We start from the raw sequence: 24,718 nt of genomic DNA, 5'->3' as shown, positions 1-24,718 counted from the left end.
TTAGAAATTCTCAAGGGAGATTGTCACTGGCTTTAAAGATTGTCACAATGTTAAAAGTCTTTCTAGTAGGGCTGCAACTAGCGATTATTTTGATAATCGATTAATCGGATAAATAAAATACAAAACATTTTTAAATACAGGACATTTAGTTAAGAAACAGAAATGTTAAAGGGCGTAAGGATTTGGTTTGGTTTACTGTACTGGATGATTCAATACTCTCATAAAACTTTGAACAAAGCCTGAATAGTTCTGTTTGATTATTATTATTTTTATTATTTCTTTCAGAACATATGCAAAACAGTTCCTTTCCTTCACTTGTAACAATTACTGTTTATTAAAGAGTAAAATGATCCATCAGGGAAGGAGTGGGACAAAAAATCTACCCAGCAGAGGGCAATGGTGACATCAGAGTAGAAATGTTAATAATTCTGCCCAGCTGAAAAATACATAATTGTGTTAGATACATATGCTGTTACACTGTCACTGATTACCTACAATATAAATGTAAAATACTTACAATGTAAGTTTTAAAACCATATTGTCATTGATTACATGTTTCTAAAGTATTCTTTAAAACACACACACACACACACACACACACACACACACACACACACACACACACACACACATTTTTAAGGGTAGTGTACACTAATCCAGTAAAATAATATTTGCCATTGTATAAATTTACTGGTGAAATCAGACATTACATTTGGCACCATCAAGACTATCAAATATCAGGACCCTTAGCATTATTATACATTATATTCAGTATTACATATTACTATTACTGGCGTGCGCCAGGTCTTTGTGGACTTCCGGGAAGAACAGTGCAGATTCCGGGCCGTGGTTTTCTGGCAGCAGCCGGCCTGCAGGAACAACTTGTCCAGGCAAGATTTTACCGGCTCCTCTGGAGGGGACCACTCAAGACAAAGCTGCTCAACCGCTTATGGGGTGAAGAAGCTCTCTGTCAGTGGCCTGTGCACGCTCCTCACCCTCCATGGACCATTCTCAATTTAACACATTCAAGGACCGACTCAAAAGAATGATTCATTCATGAATCTGACATCTCTAGTTGTGATTCTGAACATTTAAACTGGCGAGTATTTACTTATTTTATTGCTTGTTCTGCTGTTTCTGACACACCCATTCAGAGAGCTAAAATGACTAAACGACCCCTAAATATGTAAAAGATTTTGTAGCGTCATACTTAGAATGAAATAAAATGATCCAGCTCTACAACAGTACAAGTTAAGGATAATATACAATATATTATGAAAGCTATTTGATCTCTGGAGGACAATGTGTGGGGTCAGAAGGTATAGGTGCACAACAATGACAACATACAGGCTGTATAGTGTTGATAAACTCTTGGGCATTATTCATCAGCCCTTTGGATGAACTGTGTGGACAGTGAATGTGCAACAAAGCTAGACTTTGGTCAGATAACAACACAACAGATGGTCCACCACAGAGAATGCTGCAGAAGCAAAAGACCTGTGTAAAATATGCTATTCTTTAAACTGCATTAAAGCAAGTTGTTTGATCCTCATGACCATTATTACACTTAGCTGATTCAACACTATAGCATACGTTTCTGTACAAGACTAGAATTAATTGGCTTTAACACATCTTTAAAACTTTTGCTTATGCATCTATTTATTTTATTTTATTATTGCTTATGCATCTATTATGATTTATTTAATAAGAAGAGTGACACAGATTCTGCTCCTTGTGTATTAACCAGTACAATCAACTCACATTTACTATACATTTGGGGTCTCAGAGGCCCTTATGGTGTGCATGTGAAAAATAATTGAAATTTTTTAATTAACCTCTTATTTTCCATTCACATTCTTTGAATATGTTTCTCTGATTAAAGAATAGTCACCTTACTCTGGGTAGACCTATGATTTATATTGTGGCTGAGTAAAAAAGACCTTCATTTGTCTTTGTCAGGGAAATACAGAAAATCAATTTGATGTACTCCTCCAACTAATAAGGCAAAATAAAGGTCTGCTTCAAAACATTTATATTTGTAGTTATGGTGCGCAGACATACTATCTGTCCAAATAGTGTCAGATTGTAGTGTAATAGTTTATGCAAGGAATAATTAATATCAAACAGGAATGTTTTCTATTTGCTTTAACACTTTTATGAAACTACAACAAAACATACAAAAAATACAAATGTATGGTTTCAACAAATTAAGCATCCTGCGCAACTGTCCTGTCATTAATGTCTGGTGCAGGCCTCCACATGCAAAGCCCCTTGACTTCAAGAATGTCCTCCTCTCGCTCATGAGATTTATTTTTTTCTGCATATGTTGTCCTGCAAATATATATATACACATATTTAATGTAATGCATATTAGAAAAATACCTTGAGATTATCATGAGATTATTTGTTGTACCTACTTGGGCTCTTTTGGAGGGGTCTTTGGGTGAAAAAATGGTTTAAATGTGTCCAAATACCTGGATAAAGAATAATTTACTTATTTTATAAGAAAGATTAACTTTTACTAATAGAGATGCGTCCCATATATTGAGACCTCCTTCAGACTTCAAGGTCTGTGATTGTCTATGTTCTTTTATTTTGAGGTTCTGTCACCCTGCTCTTGCCTTGTCCTTGCTTCTTTCCCTGACTGTATCCAGGTGTTACATTTTAATTGGTCCTGTTAACTCTTTAGTTACTTGCCTATCTATTGTGTATCTTTGGTTAATATTGTTTGTTGTAACCTGGTTATAGTTTGACTCAAGTTAACTGATCTCTGTCATATGCATATTATCTCTTGTGTTGTGTTTTGCCTTCATCTACGTGGATAAAAATGTCAACAGTGCCATCTGTTTGGTCTCTGTGTTATTGCATCTAGCCATGAGTTTCATGCGAGCCCTTACCCAAAAGTGGTTGTGCGTGACGTTGATCTATATTTGTGAAAGTCAGGGCTATACTCGGGAACTAGAAACGGTCTGGCTCTTGCTGCTGTGTAGATGCTTAATTTGTCTGTGGCTGAACAAACAAAAAGATAGGTTTGTTGATGAAAGTATGAATGTATCACAATCTGCAAAATTCTAAAAAATAAAAAAATAAAAACAGTTGTGGAGACCGACTAAGATAACTGTCACTCTTTACTCTATATTGAATATTTCTAAAGGTAGGTTTTTTGTTTGTTTGTTTTTTGTTCAATTTCTATATAGGCACATACCCTTAAATCTTGGCTTAAAAAAAGCTATAGAACATTGTCACTTTAATGGCTAAGAATAAGACACAGTTCATTTAATGCACATTAACCTTTTGTGACAATATGCACCAAAAGTGGGATTTTAGTTTGCAGACAGAAAAATTATTCTAGAAGGTTTGGAAGTGTGCTTTTCAGATCAACATTCAAAACCTCTGCTGGAGAAAAGACAGATTTTTGTAGTTGGACATTTTTCTCAAAAACGTATCCACTCAAAAAAGGGGTTTTGCTGCTTTGTTCAATTTACTTAATTGAAATAAACTAAAGAAACACAATTCTATAACATTTTGTCACAACTTGATTTTACTGTGTTCTATCCATTTCAATTAGTAAAATGGAAGTTTTCTTAATTCATTTGAGTTGGGACTACAGGAATAGTTTTTGCAGTGTTAATGTAGCACTGATGAAACATGGGCAGGGGATTTCCATTTCCCAGGATACTTTGTATGGGACTGTACAGGGAGAACAAATGTTGAAATTAAGTGTTATTTTATGCATTGTTAAACAAGATGAGAATAGGAACTAATTACGTTATGTTGGTGTCTGTTATGCAGACATTTTGGGGGTTACCACTGTGGTGAAAAATGGCCATGTGTGCTTATGTTGAGGATGGATATTCTCTTTCAAAAGATATTTGATGGCTAATAAGCTGAGCTCTTTAAGAAATTACTATTTAATTGACAGTGCAACAGTTTCACTGTCCTTATATTAATGATTTAATAAAATAAATTAAATCGGACAACCATAAGGAAATACACTAAATAAAATTTAGTCAATTGTGTTTGATGAACCTAAGGAAGGTGTTTTTGTTGTTGTTGTTTTTTAGTGCTGCAAGTTACTGAGATACAGTATACTCCATTGTGACAGCTACCCCTTTCTTCCCTATATAGGAAAAATTACAAATGACCAAAGTTCCTTGATAGACATAAAAATGTTGGTTTACATGTTATTCAACATTGGGTGCACTTGCATACACAAGTACAATTTCCCTTTCTATAAATGGGGCATTAGCCAGCAGCAGCAGGGAATAATATTATTATCATTGATAATGTCTCTCTTACCCTGCCTTTTCTTTCCTATGGATGATTCTAGAGAATTTTCTGAAATACATCTCGTGCTTCTCATATGATTAATTCCATCTATAATGCATCTCTTTCCAGTGTGGTAGGTCTTGGGCAGGCCAAAATTGGGATAAAAGCTCCACTCAGACCAGGACTCCATATTAGCTTCTAAATAAACATGCAATAAAAGCAATGTAAAAGATAAGATTCAGATAAATTAACTCAGTCTAACAACAAACTCAACATGCTTTCATGAACAGTTACCAGTAGAGATGTTTATTAATACGTGTACAGTTGGGCTTTGCTGATCAAAGCATAACTCACTGTGGAAAGACCTCATCAGTTTCCTTTCATTGGGAAACTTTATGTCTTTGATGTGAGGAAATGGGGCGTCACTGTATCGAGGTTCAGGTATGCAGCGCAATTGGGATTTCCAGTCAAGGTCACATCTAAACAGACAAGGGCATCACAAAGGGCAAAAAAAAAAAAAAAAAACATTAGGAAAGTGTCACATAGACCTACATTATATCCGACTTGAGCATTTGAAATATTAACATTAGGCAGAGACAGCCAGTGTGTCACAACTGGGAGTTTGGGAGTAGCTATAATGTAAGCCAGGGCTTTAAAATGAAGACTTTCAACAATCTGTGGAGACTCTCATGTGTTCCACTAATGGGCCGTGAGATTACATTTATGATTCAACTTATGCAAAAAATATTAATTCGCCTCCGTTATTGCTTCAAATAGTGAGGGGAAAACTGAAAAGCTGTTATTTGAAAGTACTATAGCGTAGATTGTAGTTTAATCAGTCTTTATTACTTTTACGAGAAAATGTTATTTATGAAGTACTTACTCTGTCAAAACAGGTGCAATGTGTCTAATGTGCGGCTTGAACTCTTTCTCATTTCCAAAACTCGAGTGTCTGAAGTCAATGGGATTCTTCATATCCATGGGAGGCTGAGACATTTCACTAAAAGTGCCAAGGGATTAAAATTAATAAATGGGTCATTCCTATTATGCAGTACCTTTTGAAATCTGTGACTATTAAAAAATAAATAATATGATGTAACAAAAGACTCATTTACAGAACCCTGACAAACATGGCTGATGGTGTTTTTTGGAGCATTGTTTATTTAACAGGATGGAAAGTGGTATTGGGGACATGGGAAAACCATATTAACTGAACCCTAATTAAATCAAAATACACAAGATCATATGTTTTGTTTGTCACTTATTGATTGGTTTCATTTTACAAGTTTGAGTCATGTCAATTCACTTTAATTGGAACTTGACCATTAAAGAAATAATCTGGATTCAAAACAAGTTAAGTTTAGTCGACAGGATTTGTGAATGTTGATTACCACAAAAAATTATTTGGACTCTTCCCTCCTTTTCATTAAATAACGCAATAATATGGGTAACAGTGATGCTTTTACAATAAAAGTAAATGGGGCTAATCTGTAAATGTTTCAAAAGTTTATCCACTACCCAATCCAGTGTTAACATGATTTTAATATGATGTTTATAACCATTTCTGTGTACATTTATCCCAATTGAACCTCTTCGTTGCCATGACGACGTAACGCTACAAAACCATAAAACCCAAAACGACTGTAAAAACTACATGTAACTATATAGGCCTAATTATAATTATATATATAATTGTAATATATATATATATATATATATATATATATATATATATATATATATATATATATACAACAACCACAAAAAATTATTTCGGCAGGTAGCCTACAAATATATATATATAAATTATTTTTTTGTGGTTGTTTATGACATTATGACACAAATGCTGTTGATTGAGCTGAACTTGTATTAAACCCGGAACATTCCTTTAAACTCATAGCCTATGTAAATTAAATAGCCTAGTTTGCGGCAGTTCAGTTTACTTCATGTAAAATTAAATTATATCTATATCATATTATATAGTCCTATAGGGAAGTTCAATGTACATTCAGAGTTTTATAAACACATCATAAATATAAGCATATGCAGTAGGCCTACAGCCTATAACGGGTCATTTTCCTCTATTGGAACATGACCATTAAGCTATTAATTAAAAATAAACAGTAAATAGTTAGACCAGGCTTTACCTCCTGTCCATTTTGTAAAATGATTGATTCATATGGGTATAGTATTTAAACAGAGAGCTGAAGTGAGAGTAGCCATGAGGTAGATTAAACGCAATCCGTCGCCCGGGGAACCCAAACACAACAGAACAGACGGTACGGTTACCAGGGTATTACAATGCCCTGTACACGCAATTCAAAGTAGCGCCATGTTAAAACATTTTTACGGGAATGAAAAGGCTGAGGGGTGTTTTTTGTTGTTGCTGTTTTTTTTTTTTTTTTTTTTATGTATTATTATTATTTTTTTTTTAGTATTGCTTAATGTTTCGTCAGCTGAACAACAGTAGCCAACAACCCTGTAAATTCCCTCACAGCCTAGTTTTTATTCCCGTCCAAAAATAAATATGGCGTTATAGGCTACTCTGAATAAGGTTTATAATTTTTTTACTTATTCACTTACCTACTGATTTAATATATTGTTTATTGTGTAGTTTTTTCAATCGTGTGGTAATAATGTTGGTCAATATGTTTGCTATCTTTCAAAAATAATAATTTGACTGAATTTACGTTGTCGAAACGCAAGATGGCGCAAGAATATAACGTATGGGATTTTACCCACTAATATAAAATAATTTAGCATACGAATTCATATCTCTGTTAATCTTTCAAACTATATTTGTTATTTTGCTGAAATTAGAACAATATTAACATTTTTGAACGATGAAAGGGGTTCACGTCTGATTAAAGTACTTCCTTACCGAATTTGTACTATATCCAGAGAGAGAGAGAGAGAGAGAGAGAGAGAGAGAGAGAGAGAGAGAGAGAGAGAGAGGAGAGAGAGAGAGCTCTTTAAATCCACCTGTTAGCCAGCATGTATTCTTGCGCCTTCGCTAGGGTAAGGTGAACTGTCTGCCTGTTAGACCGTATGTCAGTGTACAGTTCGGCGCTGCATTTCCGAAGTCCTCACCGAGACAAACTGCTCCCAACCTTTAATGGACTATCACTGTTGGAAAGACCATACCTGACAATTGTATTGTTCTGCGTGATCGTACGCATATGCCTGAATTTCACTGGGACTTTGCAACCCTGATGCAACTCGAGCAATAACGGCACACCACTCTGGACTTTTTATTAAATTGTGTAAATGGCAAACCAATTGCAGTAAACTGGAGCAGAGGTTTGCAACACATTGTTGCAAATATTTTGATGAAGATGATGCTTTCCCTCTCGCGTGCCCCGTAACTGCTTTCATTCATTCATTCATTCATTCAGTCAGTCCTGTTTGGCGCCGAGCACCGTGTTCTCTTCTGGAAACATTTCGCATTCCAGTTTTTCCTCAATTATGTTCACTTTCGCTGCCTTTTGCTATATGCTTTCCCTAGTCCTATGTGCTTCTTTGATCTTCTTCGCTATCTGGCATGTAAGTCTTTGCATCTTTTGACGTGCTTTCGAATATTTAAGGTTTTTATTGTGTGAAAATATATTGCTGCAGGCTCGTGATTGTGGTAAGCATCATTCAAGTCAGAGCAGGTTCAGTAAATGTTTGTCCATGCATCCATCACCTGATCAAACGGTCTCTGACATTATGCATGTCCCTACCAGGTCTTACTTACATCACCAAACAAAGTCATTGATCATTTTAAATGTTAAAGGGTTGTGAGATTCTGTAAGCAAACAGACTTGGGTCACACTATTGGCACATATCCTGACTTTGTGGTACCAGCTTGTGTATATTCTTCTGTAAGACAGGAAGTCTTTTGCATGGGTATACTGTACCCACTGCTCTGCCCTATACCTTTATGGTAAAACACCATTCTGCACATGATTCCAATTCAGTAGATGCATACCTGTGTTCAAACCCCCTTACATTTAAGAATTGCTCTGAATGTGTAATTTTCCTGTATGAGGAGCAGTTTGTGCCTGACCTGTTCTGATGATACTCTTGTCTTTTTTGCCTGTGTACTTTATGCAAGATGCAACACTGTTTTCTTTTTTTCATTGAAGAAAGCTGCATTAAAGCATACTACTCTCTCACATTCACAGTAGTGCAAGACTGCTCTGGATTTGGGTCAGCACAGACGTTTGCCCTGGGCTTGCTTTTGCATAGCAACAGACATTAAAGCCCCAAGTGTTAAAAAAGGGGTAATTATCAGCACATCACATTTGACCCAGAGTTTTTAGGAAGACATCATTATGCTCACTCTATTGTAAAGAGACCCAAACTGTTGTGTCCTGTAAGTATTCTAAAAGTTGCATTTATTTGCCATTATTTTGTGTAGGGAAGGCAAGAATGCTGTCCTTTGTGGTTTTAGCTTTTGAATCTTTAATAAACTTCATTCGATCTGCTTGCATTTAGAAAATCCTGACAGCTTGATCCCCCTTTAAATAAGCAAATTAAATGCTTAAATGCTTTCAGACTTCCGGTTCTGATCGTCAGTGTTACATAGCCTAAGTTTTGATTGTGATATTTGTGTTGAATGCACAGAATGTATGGGATAGAATATGCATTATGAGACTTCCACATTGTCCTTCTAAAGCATGCTGGGAGTCTTCGGGTGTACAGTATGTCACTGAAACTTATCAAATGGAGACAATACTTTCTTTAAATAGCACTTATTATTATGATTATTGAATTCATGTTGTACTTGTGGGACAAAAAGGAATGGTGCTTATTAGAACTTTTGTTGCTAAGGTGCTGTAAACATTTTAAAAATGTCATGTTTAAGTTCTCCCTTCTATCTGACAGATATCACGGAAATAGCTGTGCTGAGAAATCACACCTGTCTCTGTGACATCCCGAAGCTCTGTAAACATCCAAAAAGACACTGGGGAGTGCTTTTAATAGCTTATCAAAAAACTAGTTAATCCGAGGATGCTCTCTGAATTTTACTTTGTGCAGAGGAGGAGGGCGTGGCCGTGCCGTGAGGGTGCATGTCCGGCGCTGAATTGTATGATCAGCTGGAGAGCGAGATAAAGTGGGTCCAGAGATGCCATTTCGAGAGAGAGACGCACACATGTGTGTCTGTGTTTGTTTATGTTTTATGTTGTTTTAAGTTAATTTTTATCATTAATCCTTTATTTCCCGCCTCCTCCTTGCCCGTCATTAACTATTACAGTGGTGCTGAAACCCAGGAGGAGGAGGGGTGCGCTGTCACGGAGTCCTCACCGCTGCCTTGCGACAGATGGGGTAGCTGCCAGCTGCAGAGAGCTGGAGGAATTGCTGCCATCCACCGAAGAAGGTTTGGAGCGGTTCCGTCTGACAGGGGCCGGTGGATTCGCTGCCGTCCGTCAGAGGATGGAGGAGCGGTTGGCCGCTTGTCAGAAAGCCTGCAAGCTTCTTCTCTCTCTCTCCTCTATCTCTCTCTCTCCGTGTCTCCGCTTGCCCTTTCCCTCTCCCCACGCCTCTCACCCAGATTTACAGGAGGCCTGTGAATCAATGGCCGGAAGTGCAGCATCTCCCCTTCAGAGATGGGGGAAGTTAGTCAGACCGGTGGCACCCCGGCCTGAATCGGGCGGTGGAGGATTATGACAAGGAGGAAAGCGTGGCTGGGCCATGAGGATGCCCATCCAGCACTGAATTATCTGATCAGTGGGAGAGCGAATTAAAGGGGAGCCAGAGATGCCAGTTTGAGAGAGAGAGAGATGCACACAGCCTTGTAGCGTGTGTTTCTGTGTTTGTTTATGTTTGTTTTAAGTTAAGTTTCTGATGAAACTTTGTTTTCTGTTCAGCTGGTTCCCGCCTCCTCCTTGCCCGACCTTGAACTGTTACATTCGTGTTTGGGTTTGCTGACATTGGCTTGGTTTTTCAAGAGAAAGTTAGCTAAACAGCTTACAGCACCTTTAAGGATAAATTGTGTAATTTCTGCAACACAATTTACTGCACCATACAGTATTGCCAAAATAATGTCTATTATCAAAAATATTTCAGACACATCCCTAGTGTTCCATTGTATGGATGAACAGACATTCTCCTCCTGCCCCATATTCAGTCCATTGGTTGGACATGTGTTAATATTGCCATCTCCCTTTCTTTGGCAAACAGATTATGAGCAAAGTTGAATCTTAGTAGAATTTTCGTGTATAAATCCACTTTTTTATATGTAACAGTAATCCTAAAATTCCTTAAGTTATCTTTAAGCAGTAAATATGCATTTAAAATGTACAATCTCACTTCTGGGGAAAATGGTCAAAAATATTAATGACTCATCTTACAATCTTACAATAAAATGTGCGATAGATTGAGTATGTCCCTCCCTCTGATATCATCTACCTTTGTGTAGCAATAGCAAGTTGCAAATCATGGTTTATGCCTGTGACATAAGCAAAAAAGGGATGCACCCTTCCATATGTTCCACCTAAACTTTCTGTTTCAATTGGAAATATGCCAACAGAAAAGAAAAGATCACTCGCCAAGCAATTTCATAGGAATTTTTAAATAAGACATAATGTACAAATTTACATATATTTCTACATCTGCAGGGAAATTATCCCCACATTAGCTTAACTATAAGTGAGAGTCCAAAACTCCCTTTCATAGCCAACTGCATTTTCACAGCCATTGCAGAGGAAACCGACACATTAGTACCCAGAAATATGCCTTCCATGTCTGCCCAGTTATGAACAGTATTTAACAGATTATCTGTGAATGTAGTGGTGCATTCATCTGTGAAGGGCTGAATATATCATTAAGATGTATAGTGGTTGTCATAATTGTGGCACATTTAATCCAGTAATCCTCACAAGCCACTCCAAAGAGCTCCTACCTAACATCGGTGGGCAACATGATTAGATTAAAAGATGAACTGTGCACTCATGTTCTTAATACTGCCTTGTGTGGGGGCCTGGGTAGCTCAGCGAGTATTGACGCTGACTACCACCCCTGGAGTCGTGAGTTCGAATCCAGAGTGACTCCAGCCAGGTCTCCTAAGCAACCAAATTGGCCCGGTTGCTAGGGAGGGTAGAGTCACATGGGGTAACCTCCTCGTGGTCACAATTAGTGGTTCTCGTTCTCAATGGGACGCATGGTAAGTTGTCCGTAGAACGCTGAGAGCAGCATGAGCCTCCACATGCGTAGAATTTGCAGTGTCATGCACAATGAGCCATGTGATAAGATGCACGGATTGACTGTCTCAGAACTGGAGGCAACTGAGACTTGTCCTCTGCTACCCAGATTGAGGTGAGTAAACGTGCCAACAAGAGGACCTACTAAGTATTGGGAAAATTACATTTAAAATTAGGAGAAAAGGGGCTACTTTTTTTAAATACTGCCTTGTGTGTGTTAATAGGCAAGAATAATATCAGTACAAGAAGCACAATTCTGAAAGGAATTGTTCACCCCAAAATAAAAATTCTGTCATTATTTAGTCACTCTCATGTGATTCCAAATGCCTTTGCTGTAATTTTCTAAGCTCTTGCGATACAGTGACAGTCCATAGTGACCACAGCTCTAAAGCTACAACAAGTGGCAAAAAACACCATAAAAGCATTATAAAAGTAGTCCATACAACTTGTGCTCTGTGTTACAAATCTCCTGAAGCCAAGTGATAGGTTAGGGACTAGAGGACAACAGATATATCAGATTTACCGATTAAACATGGCTGATAGTTGCGTTTTTTAACTATCAGCTATTGGAAAAAAATCAACTCTGATAGTTTCTGATAGTTATTTTTGGTTTCATTTCTCCGTGGCCGGCGCTGGAGTCTGAACTTCTTGCTTCAACATTATAACGACACACTAGAGGTTAAGTAAGGGATAATCCATGGCTAGGTTTGCATTAAATTATTTTAAATGGGTGGTTGCCTCTGTGAAGTGCATTTAAAATCTTTTAATGCATTAAAAGGAATGGATTATTCCTTACTTAAACTCTAGTGGGTGCCATTATGTTGTTGAACCAAGGAGTTCAGACTGTAACCTTCCAGCGCCAGTCATAGAAAAATTAAACCAAAAATAACTATCAGAAACTACCAAGTAGATTTTTTTCCAATAGCAGTGACAGTAAAAGTAGCACTTACTGAATAAAAATGGGAAAAAACATTCAAAACACTCTGGAACCTGCAGATTTTGACCTCTGAGACTTCGGTATGGTTTCCATCAAGGCTGCACAATTGACTGAATTAAGAATGAAATTGCTATTTGTCCATGAATTGAAGCAAAATGCTGCATGCATTTTGTAAACAACAGCTCTTCTCTTTCAGCGTTTGAGTCAGAGATGTGTGAGCATGAGGGGGACTCTAGTGGCTGTAAGCGACTAGACATTATAAACACAGCACATTACAGTTTAAATTGTCTTAAACTCTGTCTTAAAATCGCCTTGCCGGATAGTTAAAGATGCATTTAATAGGTCCTGAGTTCCTTCTCTCATCCTCCATGGAAAACTAGCTGAATTCCATTATATTAGCTAATCTGATGAAAGTGGTTAGGAAATGTTTTCAGTTGCTATAGACTACGACCGAAACCAAAGATAGCTGTCTTGTTATCTCGTTGCCCTTTCAGTCAATGACCCAACAGACAGCATTTGTGTATGAAGGTACCTCCAGAAACGTCACATAACGTGCGCACAATATGCATAATGTCACATCGTCACAACTGGTTATTGCTATTTGGTGTACACTAAAGGTAATGCGTCTGCTTTATTCAGTCCAACCAAACCACATTGGTCTAATAATCTAGAACAAATCTAGAGAGTTTTGGCAATAGTACTTTCTCACTAGAATTTGAATCAAAGCTTGGAAAAAGTCTATCAACTGCCTCTTCGGCCACCATTTTTTTCCATCTCAACTGTCGTGGATCTGCATGCACAGTATTATGGGTTCCCCATCTGTTGCTCACTCAACGTTGTGTCGAATGAAGCGACACTAGGGGACTTTCTTGAATTCTTCGTTACCTCTGAGCTTGAGAAAAGGCCAATGACAATTTGGCAGACAGAATTTGCATGTCCCTCCCCCGGACATACGGGTATAAAAGGAGGGAATCATGCATCTGTTCATTCAGAGATCTTCTTTGGAGCCGAGTGGTTGTGCGATCAGCGAGCTGAGATCACTTCTGTTCCACTCACCTCTGTAGAGCGTTTGCTGTTGGATCTATAGCGCATATCAGCGGGCTCTGCCCCTGGGCATTTTGACAGCACTTATAAAAGAGAGTATTTTCCCTAAAAGTGTTTATTTCTCTAAAAGAGCAAACACAAAGTTGACGTTGAATGTCCTTTTCAGGACGCGTTTTTGTAAAGATGACCTTCCGCCCCTGTGTAGTTCCTGGATGCGGTCGATTTCTCTTCGCTCCTGACGGTCATTGACGCTGCCTTGTGTGTCTGGGCCGCAAACACACTGAGGCGGCGTTTGTGGATTGTTCATGCTCTCACTGCAAGAACTTACCCATGGCAATGTTGTGGTCGCGGCTTTCCTTCTTAAAGAGGAACTCCACTCCAGCTGCCCCCCGCGTCGCTCCTTCTTCCCACGGGATTGAGGACAACCCGGTTGGCGATGGAGTCGATTTAGGAATGGCAGCAGGCTCTTTCGCCGGGTAGATCCCCACTAACCACCCGCCCCCCGGCACACTGCTCCCCGGTCTCCATGTTTGTAGCAACTCCTCCCTCGCAGCAGGTGGGATCTACCACCGTGCCTGAAAACTCATGTGACGTATTTCGCCACACTTTACCTCCCCCCAGCCTGGGCAGGTGGTGGTCTCCGCAGGGTCTTTTCCCCCTGAAAGAATAGGAGTTGGAAAATAACTTTTTCCCCGATGCATGTGATAGTGTTAAAATGGCCCCAGCTTTTATTATTTCTATACTTATAATCAGCAACCTAAAATTAATAGTTTTATATATTTCCATAATTTTATATTCAATCATATCATTTGCAATGCTTTATGGGATTGTAGTTTGTGTCCCCGTGAAAGACGATAAGTACACAGACTTGTAACTTCAAATATTTTTTGCCTTAAAATAAAAGCCTGTAATGTTGTGATTTACACTGGAGTTGGTTGGTGTAGTTTTTACAACTCTTTAATGTAGGCTTTTTTGAAAAGTCTATGGTAGAAATGAATGAGTTAAATACTTCCGGAACAGATGCACAGCACATTAATATCGAACGGTGATTGTTGTGCAGCGTGACTAGGCTATTTATAGAGACGGACACTTCAAAAGTAGTTCAAATATGGACCGAGAAAAGCGAAGGTATGTATACAATACATGTTATTATTATTGTCATTGTACAATAAATCAGTCATTTAAGACAACCAAAAGTGGTTTGATAATTAATTTGTTTATAACTAATCTCTGCACTGGAGAACTGCATTGCTGCCAAGGTGGAGAGAGGATAACAGAGCTAACATTATCTGTTCTAACGGTTAGAACAATGTTACAAGTCAAGGATGGAAACTGCTTACCTTTCCTCTAGTAACTTATGAATTAGTGCAGATCCGTTGAGATTTTTATTTAATGTTTCAGGGTTGAGGGGCATCCAATATGTTCCAGTCAGGTTATAATCATGAGTGCTCTGAAGAGGTTTTTTTGCAAAGCAGATTCATAGCTGAAGATAATTATCAGTGGTAAATCAATCACTAATGCCAACCTTATATGAATATGCTGACTGAGTTATTGCTTTTTGACCAAGTGCGACCAAATTACATTGAGCGAATGCATGCACACTAGAACAGTTTTATCCACAATATTCCGGAGTCCCATGATGCTTTGCGGGCAATGTGAGCAGAACTTCAGTTATGTTATGCACTAACACAGCATTAAAAATTACAGAACTTGAGACCTACCCACCTATCGGTTAATGATTATTGGTTTGAGGATGATGGCCAAATATCGCAAATAGAAGCATTTTAGTTATTTTGTTGAGTCTTTATCCATCGATGGATGAACCTGAGCAGACTAACCTGAAAAGCTATGTAACCTATTAGCACCTTCACAGCTGTACAAGTTGGACATGTTTTGAGAACTGTAGATAATTATGATTATTTTAAGCATATACAGTATTGGGTCTAGTCAGAAACTAAAGAGTTTTTTGTACCGAGATTATGTACTTACTGCAGAAACGGGAGGTCCAGACAGCAGGACGTTTGTGTATTACAGGTCTCAGGCGATGTGTTACGATTCCCTGTTGTCTGCCCCGCGTTTCACATGTCACCGTCACAAACTACATTTCCCATAGTTCCCTGCCCTCATCACTGCCAGCAGTCACTCATTGTTTTCACCTGTTTGTCGTTAGTCTCATTACCTTTTGTGTTTAAACCCTGTTTGTTCTCCAGTGAAGGTCGATCGTTGAATCTTTCTCATGTGTTTAATGTTTCGCTGTTTGGATGTTTTTGATGTTCCCATGTTTACTCCGTTACCCGTCCAGCCGTGTTCATCCTGCCATGTTTTCCCAGTTCCGTATTGCTCCAATGTGTTCGTGTTTTAGTTTCAGTTTTCCCCCCGTGGATGTTTCTTTTGTTCCTGCTTGTTTGTTTTCACTTTGATTAAAAATAAAGAACCCGCACTTAGATCCCACTCCTTGTCTGCCCTTGTCTGCATTCATAATACGATGAGACTGTCATGCTGCTTTTTTTCGGATAAAATAAAATTATTTTGAGGGAGATGAATGTGTAGTAAGCTCAGTCTAGCTTTATAAATGTTAGTTTACATACATTATATCCGTATCTAAAAGTTATAACATACATTAAATGTTTTAGTGAACAACTGATCCTATCGATAGATTTAATGTATTGTTATTTTGTAGGAAATAATGATGTATTAGCAGTCACTCAATAAACTGTACCATACAAAAAGAACTACATGCAATACAAATAAACATATTTATCTGGACATACAGTACATTATAAACATTGTACACAAAAGTTCAATGTTCTCTGTAAAGCAAATATAAATCAGTATGCATTAATTAAAGCATTAGCTGTACAAATAAATTTACTTGATACTGAATTAATGTCCACACTGTTTTCCAAATCACCTTTTCCCCTTAAGGGAAGACAAGCACATTCTGCAAAGACAATCAAAAGAAAGATAATTGCAGACAGGAAAAATGCAGGGCAGAGGAAAATAAAGTTAATTTTAAATGTGATAAAACATCTGACTTCTGTACATGTCTCATCAAATAATTATGGTCTTCCACTGTAGAATTTATCCATTTAGCATCACAGCATGAAAACAGTTGAAAACATTGTCACTACTCACAGAGTTCAGGAAAAACAACTTTTTATACTTTTTCATTCTGCTCACTTTATATGTTTGAAATAGTAATGTAATATTCATGAGAGGGCACATTGTTATATAATACAATGTGTTCATGTGCACATATAATATATACAATGCCATTCTAAAATGACCTTTAAAAAGACAAGACTTGAGTTGATTTGATTTCAATATTTGTTTTCTCTCCCATTCTTGTACAGCATTCATATATTTATTATGACAATAAAACAAAATAATAAGTATTGTCAGGAGTGATGAAGCATACAGTTGCTAATGGGCTCTGTAAGGCAGTGTTTTATGTTACTGCTGAACAACAAACACATTTGACCTGTAATATTTAATGAATATTTTCATTAATTTCAGATGTCAAAGGAAGATATCAGTGTAGGAGAAATGTATAAAGTATTGCCATTGAAACTGATGCTTACTAATGTTCAGCACTATTTATAAAGAGTGGAAAGTTTTCATTAATATTATACATTTTAAAAACTTGGCTGATTAATGGGCTATCTGCCTGTTTACACTTGGCCACTTTATGCATTTTCACTGATCGGATCGGACCTGATCATGAAAAGACCAGGTGTAAATGCCCTCCGAAACACATTCGAGACAGATTGCAGTCCAATCACTCAGACCACTTCAGGAGGTGTTTGAGATGCATTCCAGACAAAACTGGTCAAGTCTAAATGCCTCTGACTGTTCAAGTCAAATATGTAAACTTTACCTCGCCCAATCAGCGCTACGTTAGCAAATGCAAAACATAACAGCTGTAACCGAATATTTGCATAGGGCTTGCATCGCACAGTAAATAATAACAAAGAAAGAGACAAATGCATGTCTAAGGAAAAAGCATTTATTTGATGCAGATCACTGATGAAACTGAAACTAAACACTGAAATTAGCATGGCTGACGAGCATGACATGTCTTATCTATTATAAGCTCAGACTGTAAAAACAGACAGTGCACACATATACAGACACGCTTGGCAAACGTACTTAGAAGCAAATAATAAAGCACATCTTATAAATTCACTGCCCAGAATTGGCATATTCACGGAAGTGAACTCTGTTTTATTTGCATAACAATTCTGAGCCCAAGTGTACCCGGAATGGTTTCGTCATTTGGCTCATGTGAGCTATGAAGTGAGTCTCTGACCCAAATTAATGAGTAAGACTAGTAAGAGTTGATATCAGATTAGGATATCAAATTTGGAAATAATGGTTATGGGGTTAGTGTAGGAGAATGAGATAATAGATTAGGTTAGGCATGATATTGGATGTGTAGACAGTATAGCAGGAATCAATCATCTTCAGCAACACAATGTATCATTATCTGGCTTTTATTTGATATAAGGCACAATTATGTCCTTTTCTACACCCAATATTTTTGCCATTTTTATCCTCATAGGAATGGATAAATAGGAGTATGTTTGTGAGATTTTAATTACTGAGCTGTGCATTGCACCTCATGATATAGAAAGGGAAGTATATTTATATAGTGTAGAGTTCTGCAGTAGGCTTCTTGACATATTTTTTCAATTCAATGTAATCCCCAAATGGGTATGATGAATTCTCTGAGGGAACGAAACAGCAATGTTTCCACATGGCTGCATTGTGCACATGTTACAGTCTTTGTTGATTTTCTGTTTTGTTGCGCATCAGACTTTTTTGTGGTTACACTTTACTTGCATACACTGTAGAAAACATGCAACATATGCATGGACATATTGTATCGGTGCTGTTTCAGACCACTTTGATTAAAATTCGTATGCTACTGTCAATATAGGATTATGACCGGCCTTATTTAAATGAACCTGTCTCAAGCATTTTTTACGCTTCATCAACGTTTAAAGAAAAGTGTTCAATTATTGATGTCACTTGTGTAGTTTCTATGGCTGAATGATCCCCTTTTGTGGTGCAAATTTAAATGCAAATATTACAAGATGGCCAGAATTAAATTAATGTATGAAATGCATTCTTTTCTACATACTGTAGCTGTTTCACCTCCATGCTCATCTGATGGTTGAGCAGAAAGACACTAGACACAAGACTCACAGCTTATGCAAATGTTTAATAGATACAGTATATATGTAGCAGTATAACATTCCACAAAAATTCCATCAGTCCAATGACTTCCTTAATAAAGTCTTCCATTTATCCTCAAAAGTCAAAATCAATCAAAATCAAACCACATTTTTTCCTCTTGTGTAGCTTACTGAATTGAGAGAACATTGATATACCATGAGAGAGAAGAAGTGCATGTAGTGAGGGCATATTGGTTTGTAACAGGGTAAATAAACTCTAATTTGATCTAACTTTAATATAAGCCTCTTTTGTGTTGCGAGGCGTGGGGAACCACAAAAACATTTTCCTGCAATGCAGTTGTTAAAGTAGATCATTTCAAATGCTTGCTTGGGGAGTAATGGAATACTTGTAACAGCATTAAGTAATGAGGATTAAAAGAAGAGGTAGCTGTATTCCATTACAGTTACATTAAAAAAGGAACATAAACAGATTAGCATTACAGGTTTGCATTTTTTTAAATATACTGTATAGCGAAAGAAATAATGTACTACTATAACTAATAGCAGATTCTGAAATAGGCATCATACTGTAAGTAGAATTTTCCAGGGCAGGATTTGTAAGATACTTTTGTTGGCATTTTAAGATTAAGTCACCTAGTTAACATACAATTTTTCTGTCACCTTTATTTGCATGTTCGATCTTGAAGTAACTTAAGTAAACAGATTATAGTGTGTTACTTTAATTTGGTTGTATTTGGATTATGTTAATGATTACATTGTTTACAAAGTAATTTTACTGCATTACCTTTTTGTTGTAGCCCTTGCATCTCTGTTCATATAAACATCTGTCCTCTATTAAAATTGTTGACACATCAAGCATTATGTTAAATACTCTGCTGACTATCAGAGAGAAGAAATGTGAAGGACACTGTTAATTGAAAGAGTTTGGCATCAAGAATGCATAAAGATTGCACATGCACTGCAAATCCATTAAATATGTCCAATCTAATGATAATTATTGTGCTCCTTTTTCTCTTTGGATTTTCAGATAACAGCCTTTGATGAGCTACAGGCAGACTTCAAGGTGCCGATCGATCAGGGCAATCCACTTCATGCGGTAAGTCATGTAAATAACATGGACATTCACTTGATTCATTGCACTTTCCTGCAGTTCCATGGAAATGAGTGAGTTTGCATGTGTGTTTCAGGGTAAGAAATGTGGCTCAGGGTAAAAATGTCACAGAAAGTGACAAAAAAGGTCTTGAAATTCCATGTTTTATTTGCATATACACTCACTGTGCTCTTTATTAGGAACAGCCATACACCTACTTATTCATGCAATACTGCCCATCATGCAGATATGGGTCAGGAGCTTCAGTTAATGTTCACATCACCTCAGAATGGGGAAAAAATATATATTTTAGTAATTTCGACCATGACATGAATGTTGGTGCCAGATGGGCTTGTTTGTGTATTTCTGTAACTGCTGATCTGCTGGGTTTTACATGCACAACAGTCTCTAGAGTTTACTCTGAATGGTGCCAAAAACAAAAAAACATCCATTGAGTGGCAGATCTGCGGACAGAAATATCTTGATGATGAGAAAGGTCAACAGAAATTGGCCAGACTGGTTTGAGGTGACAGAAAGGCTACAGTAGCTCAGATATCCACTCTGTACAATTTTAGTGAGCAGAATAACATCTGAATAACAGAAGACCACGTATACCATTGTGGTCAGTGAGTGAATTTCTTAGATATTTCTTAATATTCTATTCTATAAATATCATATGATATCTTATTAATAGCAATTTATATAAATGAATAGTTTCCGTGTTAATGTTAATTATTCTTTGACATTAAAGTATGAACAATATCTTTGTATATTTTAGGGTATATATAAAAATCATAAAGATATATATATATATATATATATATATATATATATATATATATATATATATATATATATATATATATATATATAACACACACAATACTATGCAAAAGACTTAATAAGGCACACAAGATGCGTCACAAAATCATTTGTATTAAAATGGTTATTTATATTTTCAGCTTTAGTGTGTCAATAGGAAACATACATTTTAGACTCCCAAACATTTCTTTTGCAAATAGAATAGAATAGAAGAACAGGGAGCTCTGCTACAGATGGCATGGTCCACAGAGCCCCCCACTGAATATTGAGTCAGTCTGGGTTTACAAGAAGAGACAGAAGCATTTGAGACAAAATAGACAGAAGAACTGTTGTGAATTCTCAAAGAAGCTTGAAACATCCTATCTGCCAATAACCAAGAAAAACTGTGTCCAGGTGTTCCTAGGAGAATTGGTGCTGTTTTGAAAGCAAAGGTGGTCACACCAAGTATTGATTTAGCTTTTTTTATGTTTACTCTGCTTTGTATGACATTAATTGATAAATGAAAACAATTTATGGCATTATTTTTGAAGACATCCTTATGCAACATTTTCCTAAGTGCCTAAAACTTTTGCACAGTACTGTATATAGTTCCCCTTTATGGAAAATGTATTTTCTGATACAGGTGTATGTTTGTTTGTTTGTGGTGGGAATATATCTAATCAAGCCCTCTGATCTATTGCAAGGACCAGGTGTGTTACCCACCCTGGGCTCCTAAACATTTCATGTCATCCGCTGCATTGCATGAATAATCTGTCTATTTGTTGTATTTTCTCTGCTGGAGGCCCCTTGCAGCTCTAATCTAGCTAATTAATTCTGAATTAAAAATAAGATACTTTTCCAGCTTTTTGGATACAGCAACTGTCATCCAAAAGTTAGAACAACATTGGTATTCCAGATGCCAGTGCTGTAGAATAATTTACATGTGTGTGTTCTTGATACCTCACCAGGTTTATGTTGCAACAAAAACTAATGTAAGAGGTGCTAGCGAACACAGATATTTTTTATCAAGTGTTTTTGGACTGCATCTGTGACTTCATATTGAAAATTGTCTAGTTTTTTCAAACTGTCTTTCATGATTGCTTGGTTCCGAACCCAAGTTTAATTCCGCTATCCTCCCCGTGGCACTATAGGTTTTACATTGAGCGTGTTTACATCAGAGATGGGAGCAAGTCACACATGTTCAAGTCTCAAGTCTTAACCATCAAGTCTCGAGTCAAGTCTCAAGTGCAGTGCAGACAAATCAAGCAAGTCAAGTCAGTGACTTACCTCAAGCAGGTCAAGTCGAGCCCTGATGAGTTTCAAGTCAAGTCGAGTAATTTTAATTTAATTGTATAACAGTAGTGAGTTATACAATATATATATATAGATATATATATAGATATATATATATATATTATACATACAGTGCATCCGGAAAGTATTCACAGCGTTACAGTCTTATTCCAAAATAGATTCATTATTAAATTCATTAATTTACTCAAAATTCTACAAACAATACCCCTTAATTACAACATGAAAGAAGTTTGCTTGAAATCTTTGCAAATTTATTCAAAATAAAAAATGGACAAAAAAAATCACATGTACATAAGTATTCACAGCCTTTGCTCAATACTTTTTTGAAGCACCTTTGGCACCAATTACAGCCTCAAGTTTTTTTGTGTATGATTCTACAAGCTTGCCACACCTATTTTTGGGCAGTTTCTCCCATTCTTCTTTGCAGGACCTCTCAAGCTCCATCATGTTGGATGGGGAGCATCAGTGCACAGCCATTTTCAGATCTCTCCAGAGATGTTCAATCGGGTTCCAAGTCTGGGCTCTGGCTGGGCCACTCAAGGACATTCACAGAGTTATCCCATAGCCACTCCTTTGTTATCTTGGCTGTGGGCTTAGGGTCGTTGTCCTATTGGAAGATGAACCTTCACCCCAGTCTGAGGTCCAGAGTGCTCTGGAACAGGTTTTCATCAAGGATGTCTCTGTACATTGCTGCATTCATCTTTCTCTCGATCCTGTCTAGTCTCCCAGTTCCTGCTGCTGAAAAACATCCCCACAGCATGATGCTGCCACCACAATGCTTCACTGTAGGGATGGTATTGGCCAGGTGATGAGCGGTGGCTGGTTTCCTCCAGACATGACGCTTGACATTCAGGCCAAAGAGTTTCATCAGACCAGAGAATTTAGTTTCTCATGGTCTGAGAGTTCTTCAGGTGCCTTTTGGCAAACTCCAGGCAGGCTGTCATGTGCCTTTTGCTGAGGAGTGGCTTCCATCTGGCCACTCTACCATACAGGCCTGATTGTTGGAGTGCTGCAGAGATGGTTGGGTTTGCCTCTTCCCAGGGCAGCTTGCTTGCAGGTTCACAACCTGGTCCCTGAAGGGGGTCGTAGGAACCTTGGGCATGTAGCCTGGTCGTGGCCTCAGGATAACGTGAGAATGTACTGGACCAAACTCCAGGCAAGTGTTGCTGACAGAGAACGCATGCAGGTCCCCAACCCTCTTGATGTAGGCTAACGTAATCATGAGGGCCGTCTTCAGGGAGAGGGCCTTGAGCTCAACTGAATCAAGCGGCTCGATGGGGGGTCTCTGAAGGACCGAGAGGACCACAGAGAGATCCCAGGAGGGGAACAGGCTAGGCCGGGGAGGGTTCAGTTTCCGGGCGCCTCTCAGGAACCTGATAATCAAGTTGTGATTACCTAGGAACTTGCCATCTACTGCGTCATGGTGGGCTGCGATAGCCGTCGTGTTGTGTTTGCCAGGGATGTGAGTGGCGTGCAGTGACCTGAGCCACGGCTGACTCCAAAGGAGGAGATGGCGGGCGAGTTGTGACATATGATGAGAGCGCATGCCGCCTTGGCGATGTATGTACGCTACCGTAGGGGTGCTGTCTGAATGGATCAAGATGTGCTTGCCCCGGATTAGTTGGAGAAACCTCCGTAGGTCAAGAGATACAGCCGACAACTCTAGGCAGTTGATGTGCCGACGCTGCCGGGGTCCTGTCCAGAGGCCAGCGGCAGGGTGCCCATTGCACACGGTGCCCCAACCCTATCGAGAAGCGTCTGTGGTCACCACGACACGTCTGGGTACCTGCTGCGAGGGGACTCCACAGAAACAGAAAGCAGAGGCCTGTCCAAGAGTTGATAATCTGACAGAAGGGGTGACTGTCACACGGTATGTGCCATGGTGCCATGCCCATCTCAGGACTCGAGTCTGTAGCCAGTGCTGAAGCAGTCTCATATGCATCAACCCAAGTGGCGCAGCCGCGGCTGAGGATGCCATATCACCCAGGAGCCTCTGGAATTGTTTTAGAGGAACCGTTGTACCAGGCTCGAAGAGAGCGAGGCACATGAGCACTGACTGAGTGTGCTCGAGACTGAGTCTAACTCCACTTCTTCTGTAGCAATATTATCGGTTTTGGGTGAGAACAGACCAAAATGTTTTTCACTATAAATCTTATAATGCGCAAGCTTCAAGTGCGAGAAAGTGTAATGCACATGTAAATTAGCTCATTGTATTATTTGGATCCAAGCTGTGGTATGTTGGCTTCATCAGTGTGAGAGCTAGTGGAATCTGTTAACCACTTTAGCCAAGTAGTAGGAGGAAAAGACACCAAATTCACTGTGTTTATTTTATGAATTTGACCCTTTGGATTTATGAAGGGAATTTACTCAGAGGTAAATTATATGCAGCTATGAAAAAGGCATTATACTGTATGTATTGGTTAATGTGGCTCAGGATAGGAAAGTTTGAGGCTCCCTGCTGGAGCTGCTGCCCCCGCGACCCGACTTCGGATAACCGGTTGAAGATGGATGGATGGACTGTACGTATTAATGGAAGGAATGGGATATTACATGATGCTAATAGCTAGTGAACTGATATTAATAGCTAGTTCACCCTGTACCATTTTTTTTAAGTAGACTTAAGCATAGACCGAACATGGGTCCCACACCAACAGCTTGAGTGTGAAAGCACCCTTAGAAAGAAGCATTGTGGCATGTAGACAACGTATCTGAGTCACATATCCACAAAAGTGTAGTTGTAATTTATTGCCACCTTCCTGACAGTGTCAAAGTGAGAGATACACACTCTATATGTCACCCACCCCTCTATCGGGCTGGAGGATAGGGGGTGCTAAAAGATTGATGGCCTCCTAGCTGATCTCACCACACAGTTGAGTCAATC

The 24,718-nt window shown here is 38.3% G+C and overlaps 2 protein-coding genes across 3 annotated transcripts in view; one reads left to right on the top strand and one right to left on the bottom strand.

Moving 5' to 3' along the window:
• Window positions 1-1,702: 1,702 nt before the first annotated feature.
• LOC127621673 (uncharacterized) lies at window positions 1,703-6,516 on the bottom strand. 2 transcript variants are annotated; one of them, XM_052095384.1, is made up of 7 exons: window positions 6,417-6,516; window positions 5,153-5,269; window positions 4,624-4,748; window positions 4,300-4,467; window positions 2,898-3,009; window positions 2,418-2,474; window positions 1,703-2,331 (listed from the first exon to the last, which is right to left on the bottom strand). In XM_052095384.1, the coding sequence occupies exons 1-7, from the start codon at window positions 6,446-6,448 to the stop codon at window positions 2,208-2,210; spliced, it is 735 nt and encodes a 244-aa protein (XP_051951344.1). In that variant the 5' UTR covers window positions 6,449-6,516; the 3' UTR covers window positions 1,703-2,207. The 2 variants fall into 2 exon arrangements, with proteins under 2 accessions (XP_051951344.1, XP_051951345.1); XM_052095385.1 differs by having other exon boundaries at window positions 2,219-2,331; window positions 2,414-2,474.
• Window positions 6,517-7,693: 1,177 nt separating this feature from the next.
• LOC127621675 (protein cornichon homolog 3-like) overlaps window positions 7,694-24,718 on the top strand; it is a 72,929-nt gene continuing 55,904 nt past the window's right edge. Inside the window, exons 1-2 of the mRNA XM_052095386.1 lie at window positions 7,694-7,812; window positions 19,660-19,728. Coding sequence (XP_051951346.1) covers window positions 7,735-7,812; window positions 19,660-19,728 — 147 coding nt within the window. The 5' untranslated portion in view covers window positions 7,694-7,734. The remainder of the gene's footprint in view (window positions 7,813-19,659; window positions 19,729-24,718) is intronic.

Source organism: Xyrauchen texanus, chromosome 28, assembly GCF_025860055.1.
Source record: "Xyrauchen texanus isolate HMW12.3.18 chromosome 28, RBS_HiC_50CHRs, whole genome shotgun sequence".
Classification (NCBI taxonomy): Eukaryota; Metazoa; Chordata; class Actinopteri; order Cypriniformes; family Catostomidae; genus Xyrauchen; species Xyrauchen texanus.
Note: the sequence above shows the minus strand (reverse complement) of the source record. Positions and strands in the feature narration are given on the sequence as shown.

What these genes read in the sequence shown, in the direction of transcription:
- LOC127621673 (XM_052095384.1), bottom strand. Translation starts at nt 6,448, where the DNA reads ATGAATCAATCATTTTACAAAATGGACAGGAG. An exon ending in CATAGGAAAGAAAAGGCAGG is followed by an intron (nt 3,010 to 4,299) that starts GTAAGAGAGACA and finishes TTGTTTGTTCAG; the next exon opens with CCACAGACAAATTAAGCATC. An exon ending in ACCCCTCCAAAAGAGCCCAA is followed by an intron (nt 2,332 to 2,417) that starts GTAGGTACAACA and finishes ATATATTTGCAG; the next exon opens with GACAACATATGCAGAAAAAA.